Genomic DNA, 18443 nt, shown 5'->3' with positions numbered 1-18443 from the left:
TTAAAACTATCGTCTCTCTATTTTACTTCTTGATCCCCCAAAGGGCCCAATTTTTATTCGAGTTGGCTTACATTTTACACAGGTCTCCAACATAGAATTTAATTGTGGTCCGAACCGGACCATATCTTAATAGCAGAGCAAATCTGTTATCCTTTTTTTGCCTAAGTAGAGATGCCGGGAAAAGAACTCGACAAATGCGATCCATGGTGGAGGGTATCCAAAGTTCGGTCCGACCGAACTTACCACGCTTTTACTTGTTTTTCATTAACTGTGACCGTTTCATTCCTTGCGTTTTTTGGGCCATAAATCACCACCACATTAATTTTCCCCATATCAACTTGATGATCTTTTTAGGCTTTATTTAAAATTTATTAAAAACCATGCACAACCCCTCAATGCAAAGGCTTATTTGCAGCTGAACTTATTTTTTTATTAAATAAAGGAAACGAAATGCACACAAAAATTTTTATATTTAACAATTTCTTTATTTTATGCTCTCGTCCCTTTTTTTTTCATGTGCTGATCCAGAACTGAAACAATTCCCGGCAATCCTTCATATAAGGCAACAATGCGTTTACACATAACAAATGTACAAAGAAGTGATTATGGCAGCTACAAGTGCGTCGCCAAAAATCCTCGTGGCGAAATGGATGGAACCATAAAACTTTACAGTAAGTATCAGTTTTTTCTGAACATTTTTCCCCCACACAACAATATTTCCCTGGTTTTTTTGCATAATTCCACGAAAAATATCTGTGACAGAGAGGGTAAGGTGAGCAATAACAAGTGGACAATGTTCACGCAAAACCAAGAAAAGAATAAATCATGAAATGGAAAAAAGTTCAACAAAAGTTGGAGTACCAACTGGAAAAAAGTTCAACAAAGTTCAACAAAAGTTGGTTTAAGTACCAGATGTCTTCCAGTATGCAGGGCCTATAAGCAGAGGGAACGTTGAGATAACTGAACTATTTGACCCAACTTGTTTTAAAGTTTTTGGTCAAAACATGCCAAATTCGATAAAAATTCATTGGGTCAAATATTAGACTAATCTGAACGTAGCTTTAATATCCCTAAAGTGAAATATTTACTAAACTCAAGTACAAAGTTCCCTTTAAGATTTAGAAAATAGTTTTTCTTCATAGACTTTCTTCAACGATTTAGTTCGTTAAGAAAAAAAGGCCATCAGTATTAATTTGACATAAACAAGTTGGGTTAAATAATTGACAAATCTGAACGTAGCTTTAGTTTCCTTTAAGTGCAACATGTACTAAATTCAAGTACTAAGCTCCCTTAAAGATTTAGGTATTGGCTTTTCTTCATAGACTTTCTTCGACGATTTAGTTCATTATTTAAAAAAGGCTATCAGTATGAATTTGACAAAAACAAGTTGGGTCAAATAATTGACTAATCTGAACGTAGCTTTAATATCCCTAAAGTGAAATATTTACTAAACTTAAGGACTAAGCTCCCTTTAAGATTTAGGTACTGGCTTTTCTTTATAGACTTTCTTCAACGATTTAGTTCATTATTCAAAAATAGGCTATCAGTATGAATTTGACATAAACAAGTTGGGTTAAATAATTGACTAATCTGAACGTAGCTTTAGTTTCCCTAAAGTGTAATATGTACTAAATTCAAGTACTAAGCTCCCTTAAAGATTTAGATACTGGCTTTTCTTTATAGACTTTCTTCAACGATTTAGTTCATTATTGAAAAAAAGGCTATCAGTATAGTTAACGATATGCATGTATGCCCAATGTTATTCCATCTTTCGTCCTGCAAATCAAGGAACTGTGTAAATATTCTTTGTATCCGTCCATGGCCAGACAGCAATTCCCCCACGAAAATAGCCTGCGAAGGACAATGGCTGTGCAATTCCATGGCAGCAAATGACCACAGGGAATTTTAATATTTATACAAGGGGACGGTATTAAAATGAAATTTTTTCTTGCTCCTAGTTGAAAGATAGGGATACAGGAAAAGCGAAATAAGTCTCGAGGGGATCCTAGTACTGATACAACAAAAATCATAAAAAAAAATTTTTTTGATAAAAAAAAAAAAAAATTAAAAAAATATAATTTTGATGAAAAATTATTTGTTGATAAAAAACATGAAAAAAGAAAATTAAAATTAAAAATGAATTAAAATTTAAAATAATATATGTTTTTCAACGACAATATTTTTTTATAATGCAAAAAAAAAAAAGTAAAAGCGTGCTAAGTTCGGAAGGGCCGAATCTTATATACCCTCCACCATGGGTCGCATTTGTCGAGTTGTTTTCCCGGCATCTTTCCTTACGCAAAAAAGTATATAAGAAAAGATTTGCTCTGCTATAGAGCGATATCAAGATATGGTCCGGTTCGGATCACAATTAAATTGTATGTTGGAGACCTGTGTAAAATGTCAGCCAATTCGAATAAGAATTTGGGGGCTCAAGAAGTAAAATAGAGAGATTGATTTCTATCCGAGCTGTATCAGGCTATAGACCGATTCAGACCATAATAAAAACGTATGTTGATGGTCATGAGAGGATACGTCGTACAAAATTTCAGGATAATAATTGCGCCCTCTAGAGGCTCAAGAAGTCAAGATCCCAGATCGGTTTATATGGTAGTTATATCAGGTTATGGACCGATTTGAACCATACTTGATACAGTTGTTGGAAGTCATAGCAAAACACGTCGTGCAAAATTTCATTCCAATCGGATAAGAATTGCGCCCTCTAGAGGCTCAAGAAGTCAAGACCCAAGATCGGTTTATATGCCAGCCATATCAGGTTATAGACCGATTTGAACCATACTTGGCACAGTTGTTGGAAGTCATAGCAAAACACGTCGTGCAAAATTTCATTCCAATCGGATAAGAATTGCGCCCTCTAGAGGCTGAAGAAGTCAAGACCCAAGATCGGTTTATATGGCAGCTATATCAGGTTATGGACCGATTTGAACCATACTTGACTCAGTTGTTGGATATCATAACAAAACACGTCGTGCAAAATTTCAGCCAAATCGGATAAGAATTGCGCCCTCTAGAGGCTCAAGAAATCAAGACGCAAGATCGGTTTATATGGCAGCCTTTTCAGGTTATAGACCGATTTAAACCGTACTCTATACAGTTGTGGGATATCATAACAAAACACGTTTGCGCAAGACCCAAGATCGGTTTATATGGCAGCTATATCAGTTTATATATCGATTTGATCCATTCTTAGCACAGTCGTTGGAAGTCATAGCGAAATACATCGTGCAAATTTTCTGCCAAATCGGAAACGAATTGCGCCCTCTAGAGGCTCAAGAAGTCAAGATCCAAGATCGGTTTATATGGCAGCTATATCAGGTTATGGACCGATTTCAACCATACTTGACACACTTTTTGAACATCATAACAAAACACGTCGTGCAAAATTTCATTCCAATCGGATAAGAATTGCGCCCTCTAGTGCCTCAAGAAGTTAAGACTCCAGATCGGTTTATATGGCAGCTATATGAGGTTATGGACCGATTTCAACCATACTTGACACAGTTGTTGGATATTGTAACGAAACATGTCGTGCAAAATTTCAGCCAAATCGGTTAATATGACAGCTATATCATATTATGAACCGATTTGAATCGTACTTAAATGCGCCCTCTAGAGGCTCAAGAAGTCAAGACCCCAGGTCGGTTTATATGGCAGCTATATCAGGTTATGGACCGATTTGAACCATACTTAGCGCTGTTATTGGAAGTGATATCAAAACACCACGTGCAAAATTTCAGTCAAATCGGACGAGAATTGCGCCCTCTAGAGGCTCAAGAAGTCAAGACGCAAGATCTGTTTATAAGGCACATATATCAAAACATGAACCGATTTGGCGCATTTGCAATCCCAACCGACCTACACTAATAAAAAGTATTTGTGCAAAATTTCAAGCGGTTAGCTTTACTCCTTCGAAAGTTAGCGTGCTTTCAACAGACAGACGGACGGACGGACAGACGGACAAACATGGCTAGATCGACATGACGATCAAGAATATATAAATAATCGGTGGGGTCTCAGACGCATATTTCGTGGTGTTGCAAACAGAATGACGAAATTAGTATACCCCCATCCTATGGTGGAAGGTATAAATAATATTTTTCAAAAAAATTATATTTTTAAAAATTCTTTATGAAAATCTGAAATCCAAATGTTCTTTTCCTTTCTGTATGATATCCATAAAGAATATTTGCATACCTGCCCGACAAAGTTTTCGCTTAACTGATACTTCATAATAATTGGGCCAAATTAACCAACCAAATTAAAAAAGCAATTAAATTGTCTGCCTCGAAGTGGAGCACTCTCTGTCTTCTAGGCTTGCCAATAACCACTATCAGCAACATTGTAGGACATTGAACTTAAGTTTCAGTGTCCTTTTTTTTGGGCCATGCTTGCGGTTTTGTCCCACATTCGCCTTGGAAAACCAACCATCATAGGCAGCAATTACCCTCCTTTAGCCATAAAGTAGGACAATGGAGTCATGTTTTTGTGTGTGTGTGTGTGTGTTTTTTTATATTTTTTGGTTTTTGACATATAATGCCAAAAGCGACAATTTAATAAACATTTCATATCGGTAGGAAATGAAACATTTTAAATATCTTTATCAAAGATACTCTCAATGGGGCGAAAGATATCAGTGGTTGTCTTTAATTAAAACAATTGTTTGCAAATATGACAATAATGACATTATGAGCAATGAGAACTATTATTTGCTTATAGTCCGATATCTCAATGTAGAATCTGTTTGTGTCGTAATGTTCTATGAGGTGACAGAATTTGTGTAACATTTCCTGCAGTTAAATTATAATGCGATGGTATGAAAATCAAAGAAATCAAAAGGACGATAAAAAATGTATGCTAACAAAGGTGCACGCACAGTGGTTGAAAAGTATCATAGTGGTCATAGAAAACAGTTCATTATGAACTTTTTCATAGAAAAAAGTTCTTTATGAACTTCTTCATAGAAAAAAGTTCATTATGAACTTTTTCATAGAAAAAAGTTCACTATGAACTTTTTCATAGAAAAAATGTTCATGAAAAACTTTTTCCTACAAAAAAGTTCACTATTAAATTCTTCATTAAAAAAGTTCATTATGATCTTTTTCATAGAAAAAAGTTCATTATGAACTTTTTCATAGAAAAAAGTTCACTATGAACTTTTTCATAGAAAAAATGTTCATGAAAAACTTTTTCCTACAAAAAAGTTCACTATTAACTTCTTCATTAAAAAAAGTTCATTATGATCTTTTTCATAGAAAAAAGTTTATTATGAACTTTTTCATAGAAAAAAGTTCACTATTAACTTTTTCATAGGAAAAAAATTCATTATGAACTTTTTCATAGAAAAAAGTTCAATATGTACATTTTATAGAAAATGGTTTATTATGAACTTTTTCATAGAAAAAATTTCATAGAAAAAATTTTATTAGAAAAAAGTTCACTATTAACTTTTTCATAGAAAAAAGTTCATTATGAACTTTTCATAGAAAAAAGTTCATTACGAATTTTTTCATAGAAAAAAGTTCATTATGAACTTTTTCATAGAAAAAGTTCATTGGAAAAACGTTCACTATTAACTTTTTATGAACTTTTTGCATAGAAAAAGTTCATAATGAACTTCATTAACATAGTTCATTATCAAACCTTTTTATAAAAAAAGTTCATTATGAACTTTTTCATAAGGAATAGTTCATTATGAACTATTTCATAGAAAGTAGTTCATAATGAACTTTTTCATAGGAAATAGTTCATTATAAACATTTTTATAGAAAAAAGTTCATAAAAATCTTTTTCATAGCAAAAAGTTCATTATGAACTTTTTCATAGAAAAATTTTTATTAAGAACTTTTTCATAGACAATAGTTCACTATTAACTTTTTCATTAAAAAAAATTTCATCATGTACTTTTTCATAGGAAAAAGTTCATTATGAACTTTTTGATAGGAAAAAATTCATTATGAACGTTTTCATAGGAAAAAAATTCATTATGAACTTTTTCATAGAAAAAAGTTCAATATGTACATTTTATAGAAAATGGTTTATTATGAACTTTTTCATAGAAAAAAGTTCACTATGAACAAAAAACAAAATTCACTATGAACTTTTTCATAAAAAAAAGTTCATTATGAACGTTTTTATAGAAAAAAGTTCATTATGAACTGTTTTATAGAAAAAGTTCATTTTGAACTTTTTCATAGAAAAAAGTTCATTATGAATTTTTTCAAAGAAAAAATATTCATTATGAACGTTTTCATAGAAAAAAGTTTATTATGAACTTTTTCATAGAAAAAAGTACATTATGAACTTTTTCATAAGAAAAATTTTCTTAATGACTTTTTCGTAAAAAAAAGATTCGTACAAAAAATTTTGCCTTTATCATTATGAACTTTTTCATACAAAAAGGTCATTAAGAAAATTCTCATAGAAAAAAGTTCATTATAACCTTTTTCATAGAAAAAAGTTCACTATGAACTTTTTCATAGAAAGAGGTTCACTATAAACTTTTTCATAAAAAATTTTATGAATTTTGAATTTTTCCATAGAAAAAAGTTCATTATAAACTTTTCATGGAAAAAAGTTCATTATGAACTTTTTCATAGAAAAAAGTTCATTATGAACTTTTTTATAGAAAAAAGTTTATTATGAACTTTTTCATAGAAAAAAATTCATTCTGAACTTTTGCATAGAAAAAAGTTCACTTTTAACTTTTTTCTATGAAAAAGTTTATAGTAAACTTTTTTCTATGAAAAAAGTTCATATTGAATTTTCTTATGAAAAACTTCGTAATAAACATTTTTTATGGAAAAGATCATAATGATTGTTTTTCTATGAAAAAGTTCATAATTAACTTTTTTCAATGAAAAAGTTAATAGTGAATTTTTTCTATGCAAAAGTTCCAAATGTACTTTTTTAATGAAAAAGTTACTAGTGAACTTTTTCTATGCAAAAGTTCAAAATGAACTTTTTTTATAGAATAAAGTTTATTATGAACTTTTTCATAGAAAAAAGTCTATTATGAACTTTTTAATGGAAAAAAGTTCATATTATGATCTTTTTTATAGAAACTAGTTCATTATTAACATTTTCATAGAAAAAGTTCATTATGAACTTTTTCATAGAAAAATGTTCATTATGAACTTTTCATAGAAAAAAGTTCATTATGAACTTTTCATAGAAAAAAGTTCATTATGAACTTTTCATAGAAAAAAGTTCATTATGAACTTTTCATAGAAAAAAGTTCATTATGAACTTTTTCGTAAAAAAAAGATTCGTACAAAAAATTTTGCCTTTATCATTATGAACTTTTTCATACAAAAAGGTCATTAAGAAAATTCTCATAGACAAAAGTTCATTATAACCTGTTTCATTAGAAAAAGTTCATTATGAACTTTTTCATAGAAAAAATGTTAATTAAGAACTTTCTCATAGAAAGAGGTTCACTATTAACTTTTTCATAGAAGAAAGTTCATTATGAACTTTTTCATAGAAAAAAGTTCATTATGAACTTTTTCATATAAAAAAATGTTCATTATGAAATTTTTCATAGCAACTTTTTCATTAAAAAAGTTCATTATGAACTTTTTCATAGAAGAAATATTCATTATGAACTTTTTCATAGAAAAATATTCACTAACAACTTTTTCATAGAAAATAGTTTATTATGAACTTTTGATAGAAAAAAGTTCATTATGAACGTTTTCATAGAAAAAAGTTCATTATGAACGTTTTCATAGAAAAAAGTTCATTATGAACTGTTTCATAGAAAATGTTCATTATGAACTTTTTCATATAAAAAAAGTTCATTATGAACTTTTTCATATAAAAAAAGTTCATTATGAAATTTTTCATAGCAACTTTTTCATTAAAAAAGTTCATTATGAACTTTTTCATAGAAAAAAGTTCATTATGAACTTTTTCATAGAAAAAAGTTCATTATGAACTTTTTCATAGAAAAAAGTTCATTATGAACATTTTCATAGAAAAAAGTTAACTATGAACTTTTTCATAGAAAGATTTTTCACTAAGAACTTTTTCATAGAAAAAAGTTCATTGTAAAGCCGTTATGTGACAACCCATATCCACTTTCATATTTCCCTAAAACCATTCACATTTTTTTTCCTATTCTTTATTAAAAACAATGTCTTAACTAATAAATACGACACTTTTCCTTGGGATTCATTTTACTACCCACTGGACATTGAAATGCTTCGGCAAAGTTATCTGAATTCATGGCAATTAATTGCAGACGCACATCATCTGCATCATGATCATCGAATTGGGTATTTTTGCGGCCACAAAAGAATTGCGAAAGATTTAGAAAGAATAGCTTCTTCCAAGGAATTGAGGTATATTTGCTACTAGGAGACCAATTGCCTATGCGCATATAGGCCTGCATGGCCACTCGAGCTCCTACCAAATCGGCAATACGCTCATCCAAGGTATCTGTAGGCATCTGCCGCAAAGTACAGTCCAGGGCTTTGTCCAAATTGGGATCATCCAAAATGCTTGGGTATTTGGGACGAAGAAAACCATGATTGTCAATCAGTACACCTGTTAGGTCGATGGCATGGGTGAACTCGTGAGCCAACAGGAAACCCAGCATGGACCATTGTAGTAGGGGTTCATAGCCGGGGTGATATAAGGGCGGCTGTAGCAAACCTTGGGGCACTATAACCATATGCTGTCTGGGTATATAAATGGGGGCCGAGGTGCTGCCCACTCGATTGTCGTTGGCTATGAAAAATGTTTGATTATTCGGATAGACCAGAGATTTACGGAAACGATGTTGCAGCAGAAGTAAATGATTCTTATAATAGTTATGCTTGTCCAAAGGAGGCACCTCTCGGTAGAAATCATTGATTTCGTATATATTATGATTCGGAGGAAGATTACCCAAATTTACGCTAATGGTGCTCACCTTACTTTGCAACTCAGCCAGCTGTTCTGCACTGAGATTCAGATGATTCTCTGCCAGAACTTCCAAATAATGATAGTGTAAACTTTGAAACAGCCCTTCCAGTTGTTGATGGTTAAGCTTTGGCTGATGGTAGTAGTACAAATAGTTTACCGACAAATCCATTTTTCTTCTCAGATCTTTGATGCAATCGATCTTTTTGAAGCTTCCGCTGGTGTCCGCAACCAAATGGAATAGAAATCTGATCATTAAATAATTGATGAATTTTCGGGTCTCAATGCCATTCCATTCTTTCACCTGCGTAATGAATTGGAAATAGGCCACATTGCTTATGACTATTTGGTCATTATGGCGGATTTCCGTAGGCAAAAGGTTATGCAGGAATTCAGCCAATAGAGGAAAGTAATGGGAAAGTTCTGCATAGGTCAACTGTAGCGTTTCATCGTTTTCGGAGGGTGAATATTCCTGGTTTAGCTCGGACCAGTAGGCATGGCTTTTAGCCACTTTTTCCGCATATTTAGGTGCGTTTTCCTGAGCCATGCCCAAAGTCATAAGCAAAAACATAAAGGCAGCAGGGACTAGATCTGCCTCATCCTCCATAGGCTGAGGTACATCCAGCACTATTTGCAGTGAACCATTGTGGGTCCTGTGTATCTCCTGCCTTATGAGAACATTGTTGAGACCATATCCTTGAAGTTTGCCCAGCAGAGCAAATACACTGCAATACTCTTTAGGCTCCCCATGAGAAGGCGTAGAATTCATATTGCCAAGTTGCTGAGCCTTAATCAAGGCCAAAAGTGGCCATTCCATGCCCTTAGCTGGTTTGAGATACTCAAAATATTTCCTTAGATTTCTTTCTTGCTCCGAGATGCAGGCTTTGTAGTAAATGCGAGTTTTTTCCACGAAATTTTGGCATTCGTTCATCGCCTCCAGAGGATATTGATATGCAGACTCGATGATATTCAATAATTGCCTATTCATTTGGTAATCCAATAGGCTGGTTATTTCCTTATACTGAGTATCGGTATGATGTTCCTCCCAATTGTTGCAGGCATAGCCATAAAAGTCATCACAAGGTTGCACATTGGGATCAATGGACATAAGAATTTGTTTCAATTGTATTTCGTTTGGATCGGGCATTTTGTTTGTACCAAACATTTTGCTGGGATGCAACTGAGCTGGCGTTATAAGATGCAGCACAAAGGTGAGTATGCGGTAACAATTCCAAAAGTTTGTGAGCGTCATTTTGTTTTTTTATTTTTTTTTTTAATGGCACTTGGTTGTCTCTATCTTTGGTCTGCTATAAAAACTTAGTTCTAAAGTAATTGTTTCTACTCTCTTTGGGTCATTTGCAGTTGTGTTGTCGTGTTTAAGCCGTCGTTTTGTAATTCCAACTGGAAGAATTGAATGCAAACCACTATAAATATATACAGACAGCAACACGAGCATACCTAACCTATAGCTGTACCCTGCTCAGGCATAAAACACAACATATTCAATAAAGAAGGGTTGCCAACTAGGAAAAATTAAAAAGAAGTAAAAGATCGGTTTATATGGCAGCTATATCAGGGTATGAACCGATTTGAACCTTAATTGACACAGCTGTTGAAAGTAAGAATGAAATAAGTGATGCAAAATTTCAGCCAAATCGGATAGGAATAGCGCCCTCTAGAAGCTCAAGAAGTCAAGACCCAAGATCGGTTTATATGGCAGCTATATCGGGTTATGGACCGATTTAAACCATACTCGGCACAGTTATTGGATATCATAACAAAATACTTTGTGCAAAAATTCATTCAAATCGGATAAGAATTGCGCCCTCTAGAGGCTCAAAAAGTCAAGACCCAAGATCGATTTATATGACAGCTATATCAGGTTATGTACCGATTCACGCCATACTTAACACAGTTGTTGGATATCACAACAAAACACGTCATGCAAAATTTCATTCCAATCGGATAAAAATTGCGCACTCTAGAGGCTCAAGATGTCAAGACCCAAGATCGGTTTCTATGGCAGCTATATCAAAACATGGACCAATTTAAACCATACTCAACGCAGTTGTTGGAAGTAACACCAAAACACCACATGCAAAATTTCATTCCAATCGGATAAGAATTGCACACTCTAGAGGCTCAAGAAGTCAAGACCCAAGATCGGTTTATATGGCAGCTATATCAAAACATGGTCCCAATATGGCCCATTTACAATCTCAACCGACCTACACTTATAAGAAGTATTTGTGCAAAATTTCAAGCGGCTAGCCTTACATAGGAAACATAGGCTATAGAATTTTTTATATCGTGAGGGGGGCGGACCCTCCCCCTTACCACAAAAGTACTAACCAAAAATAAAAGTGGACCGATCGGGACAATATGGGATTCAAATGAAAGGTATTCAAGAGTAGAGTACGAATTTTATAATAAAAGTTGGGTCCAAGTACCTGGGGGGCCGCCCCATCCTCAAAACCCCTTTAAATAGGTTTATTTGACGATCATGACAATATGGGACTCAAATGAAAGGTATTCGGGAGTAGATTACGAATATGGTTACGAAGTATGAATAGGCGTTATAATTTGTTGATAACGGAAGGGGCGGACCCTTCACCGTTACCCCAAAAACATCACCCAAAATCAAAAGTGGACCGATAAGGACCATATGGGTATCAAATGAAAAGTATGCGGGAGTAGATAACGAATCTGGCATACAAACTCATATCGAAGTATAGGGGGTCACCTCACCCCCCACAAAAATGACCAAAATGGGCACATTAGCCAATCACGGATATATAGGACTCGGTTAGTTTTTTCCGTATTGACTGAAAAACGGCAGGTTGGTCTGGAAGGAAACATAAGCTATATACTTTTTCGTTATCGGAAGGGGGACGGACCCTCCCCCTTATGCAAAAAACACAACCCAAAATCAAAAGTGGACCGATCGGGACAATATAGGTAACAAATTAATGGTACTTGATTTGTTTGTTCCGTATAGACTGAAAAACGACAGGTTGGTCTGGAAGGAAACATCAGCTATATAATTTTTCGGTATCGGAAAGGGGACGGACCCTCCCCCTTTAGCCAAAAACACAACCCAAAATCAAAAGGAGACCGATCGGGTCAATAAAGGTAACAAATGAATGGTACTTGGTTTGTTTGTTCCGTATAGACGGAAAAACGGCATGTTGGTCTGGAAGGAAACATAAGCTATATACTTTTTCGTTATCGGAAGGGGGACGGACCCTCCCCCTTATGCCACAAACACAATCCAAAATCAAAAGTGGACCGATCGGGACAATAAAGGTAACAAATGAATGGTACTCGGTTTGTTTGTTCCGTATAGACTGAAAAACGACAGGTTGGTCTGGAAGGAAACATCAGCTATATAATTTTTCGGTATCGGAAAGGGGACGGACCCTCCCCCTTTAGCCAAAAACACAACCCAAAATCAAAAGTTGACCGATGGGGACAATAAAGGTAACAAATTAATGGTATTGGAGACCAGAAAACGAATATGGTATTAAAAGTTGGGTCCAAGTACCCAGCGGGACCCCCCCCCCCCTTTACCACAAAACTCCTCTAAACAGATATATTCAAAGTTCATGTCAATATGGGACTCAAATGAAAAGTATTAAGCAGTAGATTACAAATATGGCATAAAACATTAGGTCCAAGTAATGGGAGGTCACCCAGCCCCAAATACCCCCAAATGGGCATATTAGCCGACCATGACCATATGGAACTCAAATGAAAGGTATTAGGGAGAAGATTACAGATATAACATTAAATTTGCTTTCAAGTCTAGGTGGCGCTTTTCCTTTCAAAAATAAGTCAAATTGGTTGATATGGGACTCAAATGAAAGGTATTTGAGAGTAGAAAACGAATTTGATATTCAATTTGGGAGCCAAATATTTTGGGGTACGCCCGAAAGCATTCATTTCCAATTTGATATCTATTGCAAAGTGCCGATGGCCTCCTCATCCCAAAACACCCTTCAAACGGTTCATATTTACCGGCCATGGCAATATGGGGCTCAAATTAAAGGGATTTGGAAGTGCAGCACGAATTTGATCTCCATATTTGAGTCGAAATGTCTGAGGTGACATCTCTCCCCTAATGAGAACATTACCCTAAGGAAGAACAATACCACCAGGAACCGAGAAGGGGCAAATTCTCACACATCAATGAGTGCTTTTCGATTCAAGTTTATGGGAGCTATACCAGGTTGTTGACCGATTCAGACCGTGCTATGCACAGTTGTTGAATGTCATAACAGAACACTATATGCAAAATTTCAGCCAAATCGGACGAAAATTGTGGCTTCCAGTGGCTCAAGTAGTCAAATCTGGAGATCGGTTTAAATGGGAGCTATATCAGGTTATATACCGATTTTAACCGTATTTGGCACAGTTGTTGGAAGTCATAACAGAACACTATATGCAAAATTTCAGCCAAATCGGACGAAAATTGTGGCTTCCAGTGGCTCAAGAAGTCAAATCTGGAGATCGGTTTATATGGGAGCTATATCAGGTTATATACCGATTTTAACCGTACTTGGCACAGTTGTTGGAAGTCATAACGGAACACTATGTGCAAAATTTCAGCCAAATCGAATGAAAATTGAGGCTTCCAGGGGCTCAGGTAATCAAATCGGGAGATTAGTTTATATGGGAGTTATATCAGGCTATAGACTGAATTGAACTGTACTTGGCACAGTTGTTGAATGTCATAACAGAACACTATGTACAAAATTTCAGCCAAATCGAATGAAAATTGAGGCTTCCAGGGGCTCAGGTAATCAAATCGGGGGATTTGTTTATATGGAAGTTATATGACGCTATAGACCGATTTTGGCACAGTTGTTGAGTAAGTTCGGTCAGGCCGAATCTTATGTACCGTCCACCATTGATCGCATTTGTCGAGTTCTTTCTCGTTGTCTCTATTTAGACAAACAAAGGATAAAAGAAAAGAATTGCTATGCTAATTGAATTGAGTGTTGGAGACCACAGTAGAAATCTGTGAGTAAAATTGCAGCAAATTCGAATAAAAATTGGGCCTTTTAGGGGCTCAAAAAGTAAAATAGGGTGATCGGATTATAGGGGAGCCGTATCAGGCTGAACACCGATTCAGACCATATTTGACACGTATATTGAAGTACATGGGAGAAGCCGTTGTACAAAATTTCAGCCAAATCGGATAATAATTACGCCCTCTTGAGGCTCACAAAAACAATATCCCAGATAGGTTTATATGGCAACTATATCAGGTTATATTATCGGGTTTATTTTTTATACCCACCACCATAGAATGGGGGTTTACTAATCTCGATATCGAAATATTCCCCGAAGGTCGCTTTATATATTCTTGATGGTCTCGATGCTCCGAGTCGATCTAGACATATCCGTCCGTCTGTCTGTCGAAATCACGATGTAATGCGTTGGGAATTGCAAATGGCCCATATCGGTGCAGCTTTAGATATAGCTCACATATGAACCCTCACATATATCCCGATTTGACTTCTTGAGCCTTTACAAGCAGCAATTTTTCTCCGATTTAGCTTAAATTTTGCACATGGGCCGGTTCCAGACTCCATCCTAAATATATATACCAGATTCGTAGTCAATTCCCAAAGACCTTTCATTTGATAACCATTTTGAGACATTGGACATTCATTCCCCGGGAGGCCCCGTAGACACCTTGGACCAAGTTCTTAAAACAGATGTGTACTTAATTTCCAAACATCTTACATTTGGTACCCATATTGTCCCAATTGGTAAATATGTCCTGTTGGGGGGTTTTTGGGGGGGACCCCCGGAACACTTTTGGCCGAAATTTGTATACCAAGTTCGTACTCTATTCTTAAATACCTTTCTTTCTATACCCATATTGTCCCTATGGGCAAACATGTCCGTCCGGGTGGGTTTTGAGATGGGGGCGTCTCCCCTGGTTTTTTGACCCCATAATTTTACACCAATTTCGTGTTTTTTGGGGTACCATAAGTTGTCATGCAACATTTCGCTTAAATTGTTGCACCCATCTCCGTGATCTGGCGTTTTTGACAATTGTGGTAAGGGAATCACTTTCTGATTCGATTTAGCTATGTCTGTCTCTCCGTCTGTCTGTCTGTCCGTCTGTCCATGTTACTTTTTGTGTACAAACTACAGGTCGCAATTTTCATCCGATCGTCTTCACATTCGGCACAGGCATGTTTTTCGGCCAAAGAGACGAAGCCTATTGAAATTGGAAAACAAGTAAAAGCGTGCTAAGTTCGGCCGGGCCGAATCTTATATACCCTCCACCATGGATCGCATTTGTCGAGTTCTTTTCCGGGCATCTCTTCTTTGGGAAAAAGGTTATAAGAAAAGATTTCCTCTGCTATTAGAGCGATATCAAGATATGGTCCGGTTTGGAACACAATTAAATTATATGTTGGACCACAATTAAATTATATGTTGGCTCAAGAAGTAAAATGGAGAGATCGATTTATATGGGATCTGTATCGGGCTATAGACCAATTCAGACCATAATAAACACGTATGTTGATGGTCATGAGAGAAGCCGTCGAACAAAATTTCAGGCAAATCGGATAATAATTGCGACCTCTAGAGGCTCAAGATGTCAAGATCCCAGATCGGTTTATATGACAGCTATATCAGGTTATGAACCGATTTGAACCATACTTGGCACAGTTGTTGGATATCATAACAAAACACGTCGTGCCAAAATTTATTCAAATCGGATAAAAATTGCGCCCTCTAGAGGCTTAAGAAGTCAAGACCCAAGATCGGTTTATATGACAGCTATATCAGGTTATGGACCGATTTGAACCATACTTAGCACAGTTGTTGGATATTATAACAAAACACGTCGTGCAAAATTTCATTACAATCGGACGAGAATTGCACACTCTAGAGGCTCAAGAAGTCAAGACCCAAGATCGGTTTATATGGCAGCTATATCAGGTTATGGAGCGATTTGAACCATACTTGGCACAGTTGTTGGATATCATAAAAAAACACGTAGTGCCCAAATTCATTCAAATCCGATAACAATTGCGCCCTCTAGAGGCTCAAGAAGTCAAGACCCAAGATCGGTTTATATGACAGCTATATCAAAACATGGACCGATATGGCCCATTTACAATACCAACCGACCTACACTCATAAGAAGTATTTGTGCAAAATTTCAAGCGGCTAGCTTTACTCCTTCGGAAGTTAGCGTGCTTTCGACAGACAGACGGACGGACGGACGGACAGACGGACGGACATGGCTAGATCGACATAGAATGTCGCGACGATCAAGAATATATATACTTTATGGGGTCTCAGACGAATATTTCGAGTAGTTACAAACAGAATGACGAAATTAGTATACCCCCCATCTTATGGTGGAGGGTATAAAAATGGTTCAAATTTGGATATTGCTCTCATAAATATGTTCGTCCGATTTGCAGCAATATAATGGTCATTTGTTAACCGATTCTCTCGAAGTTTGGCAGGAAAGATTTTCTTATGACTCTCGATATTACTGGTGAATTTCATAGAAATCGGTTTTATTGTTCTATATAATACGTTTTTTTTTAACGCGGCAACTCTAATCAGCATATTTGACAATCAATTAAGTCCGACTTAGTAATCTTCTGGCTCTCAGAGATAAGACTATGAATTTTCCTCTCTGTTTTGTTTTTGCAATACAATTGACACTGACACTCGAGCTTGTATTGCGGAAGCCCCTGGCCGAAAATATGTATGTACGAAAGCATATGGGGGAGCATTAGTAAACATTTTCCCTGACTTACACTCTTTCTCATTGGTTCTCTTTTTCTCTCTGTGGCGGTATTGCTTTAGGGGTCTTCATATATAAATGGCCTACGTGTAGTTGCCAACTTACCACCAGAGGGAGCAACCGTTTTTTATACCCTCCACCATAAGATGGGGGGTATACTAATTTCGTCATTCTGTTTGTAACTACTCGAAATATTCGTCTGAGACCCCATAAAGTATATATATTCTTGATCGTCGTGACATTTTATGTCGATCTAGCCATGTCCGTCCGTCTGTCCGTCCGTCCGTCCGTCTGTCTGTCGAAAGCACGCTAACTTCCAAAGGAGTAAAGCTAGCCGCTTGAAATTTTGCACAAATACTTCTTATTAGTGTAGGTCGGTTGGTTTTGTAAATGGGCCATATCGGTCCATGTTTTAATATAGCTGCCATATAAACCGATCTTGGGTCTTGACTTCTTGAGCCTCTAGAGTGCGCAATTCTTATCCCATTGGGATGAAATTTTGCACGACGTGTTTTGTTACGATATTCAACAACTGTGCAAAGTATGGTTCAAATCGGTTCATAACCTGATATAGCTGTCATATAAACCGATCTTGGGTCTTGACTTCTTGAGCCTCTAGAGTGCGCAATTCTTATCCGATTGGGATGGATTTTGGCATGTAGTATTTTGTTATGATATCCAACAACTGTGCCAAATATGGTTCAAATCGGTTCAGAACCTGATATAGCTGCCATATAAACCGATCCTGGGTCTTGACTTCTTGAGCCTCTAGAGGGCGCAATTCTTATCCGATTGGGATGAAATTTTGTTCGACGGATTCTCTCATGACCATTAACATACGTGTTTATTATGGTCTGAATCGGTCTATAGCCCGATACAGCTCCCATATAAATCGATCTCTCTATTTTACTTCTTGAGCCCACAAAGGGCGCAATTATTATTCGAATTGGCTGACATTTTACACAGGTTTCCAAAATATAATTTAATTGTGGTCCAAACCGGACCATATATTGGTATCGCTCTAATAGCAGAGCAAATCTTTTCTTATATCGTGTTTTGCCTAAGGAGAGATGTCGGGAAAAGAACTCGACAAATGCGATCCATGGTGGAGGGCATATAAGATTCGGCCCGGCCGAACTTAGCACGCTTTTACTTGTTTTCATTAACACAATTCTCAGTTTATGGCATTTGAGCAAGTGATTCAAAGTCAATAGTCATTCATGAGGAAATAAATCAAGCTAAACAAGGGCAGACGCTCTTCTGAATGAACGAATATTTATCATATTTTGTTTGTACAACTTTGCAATAAGAATAAGAATTTGTTAGTAGAGCACATTGGGGTGGCTTGAGGTATTTTAAAGAAGAATTGGAGAAAGAAAGCCTTTGCTAGTCACAGAGAGTCAAGAAAAGAACTATCTTATTAATAAATTCTCCGGGTTTTGTCCCAACTTATTAATATGAAGAAGGTTTTCGCATTAGTCGAGTTATGTTATTTTGTTATGTTATTTTGCCTTGGACAGCTTACGGTCCGACATGCTAGAAGTCTTCACTATTTATGTCCTTACGATACTGGCTGATCGACACCTCTCTAATTTCATAAGTCACAACTTTTTGTATTGCTACCATCCACCCTAATGTCCATAAGCCTGGTGTTAAATACTTAACATGCTTTTACGTATTTTTACAAGCGCATGTGAAAAAATATTTTTTTTTTATATCTGGCGTTCAA

At 35.8% G+C, this 18443-nt stretch overlaps 2 protein-coding genes across 2 annotated transcripts in view; one reads left to right on the top strand and one right to left on the bottom strand.

Annotated features, from left to right (window-relative positions):
• LOC106085066 (lachesin) overlaps window positions 1-18443 on the top strand; it is a 515032-nt gene that overhangs the window by 477837 nt on the left and 18752 nt on the right. Inside the window, exon 8 of the mRNA XM_059364763.1 lies at window positions 529-671. Coding sequence (XP_059220746.1) covers window positions 529-671 — 143 coding nt within the window. The remainder of the gene's footprint in view (window positions 1-528; window positions 672-18443) is intronic.
• LOC106085065 (neprilysin-3) lies at window positions 8134-10333 on the bottom strand. Its single transcript, XM_013249095.2, has one exon. It carries the CDS (start codon window positions 10175-10177, stop codon window positions 8165-8167), a length of 2013 nt encoding a protein of 670 aa, XP_013104549.2. The 5' UTR covers window positions 10178-10333; the 3' UTR covers window positions 8134-8164.

This window comes from Stomoxys calcitrans, chromosome 3 (genome assembly GCF_963082655.1).
Source record: "Stomoxys calcitrans chromosome 3, idStoCalc2.1, whole genome shotgun sequence".
Taxonomy (NCBI): domain Eukaryota; kingdom Metazoa; phylum Arthropoda; class Insecta; order Diptera; family Muscidae; genus Stomoxys; species Stomoxys calcitrans.
Note: the sequence above shows the minus strand (reverse complement) of the source record. Positions and strands in the feature narration are given on the sequence as shown.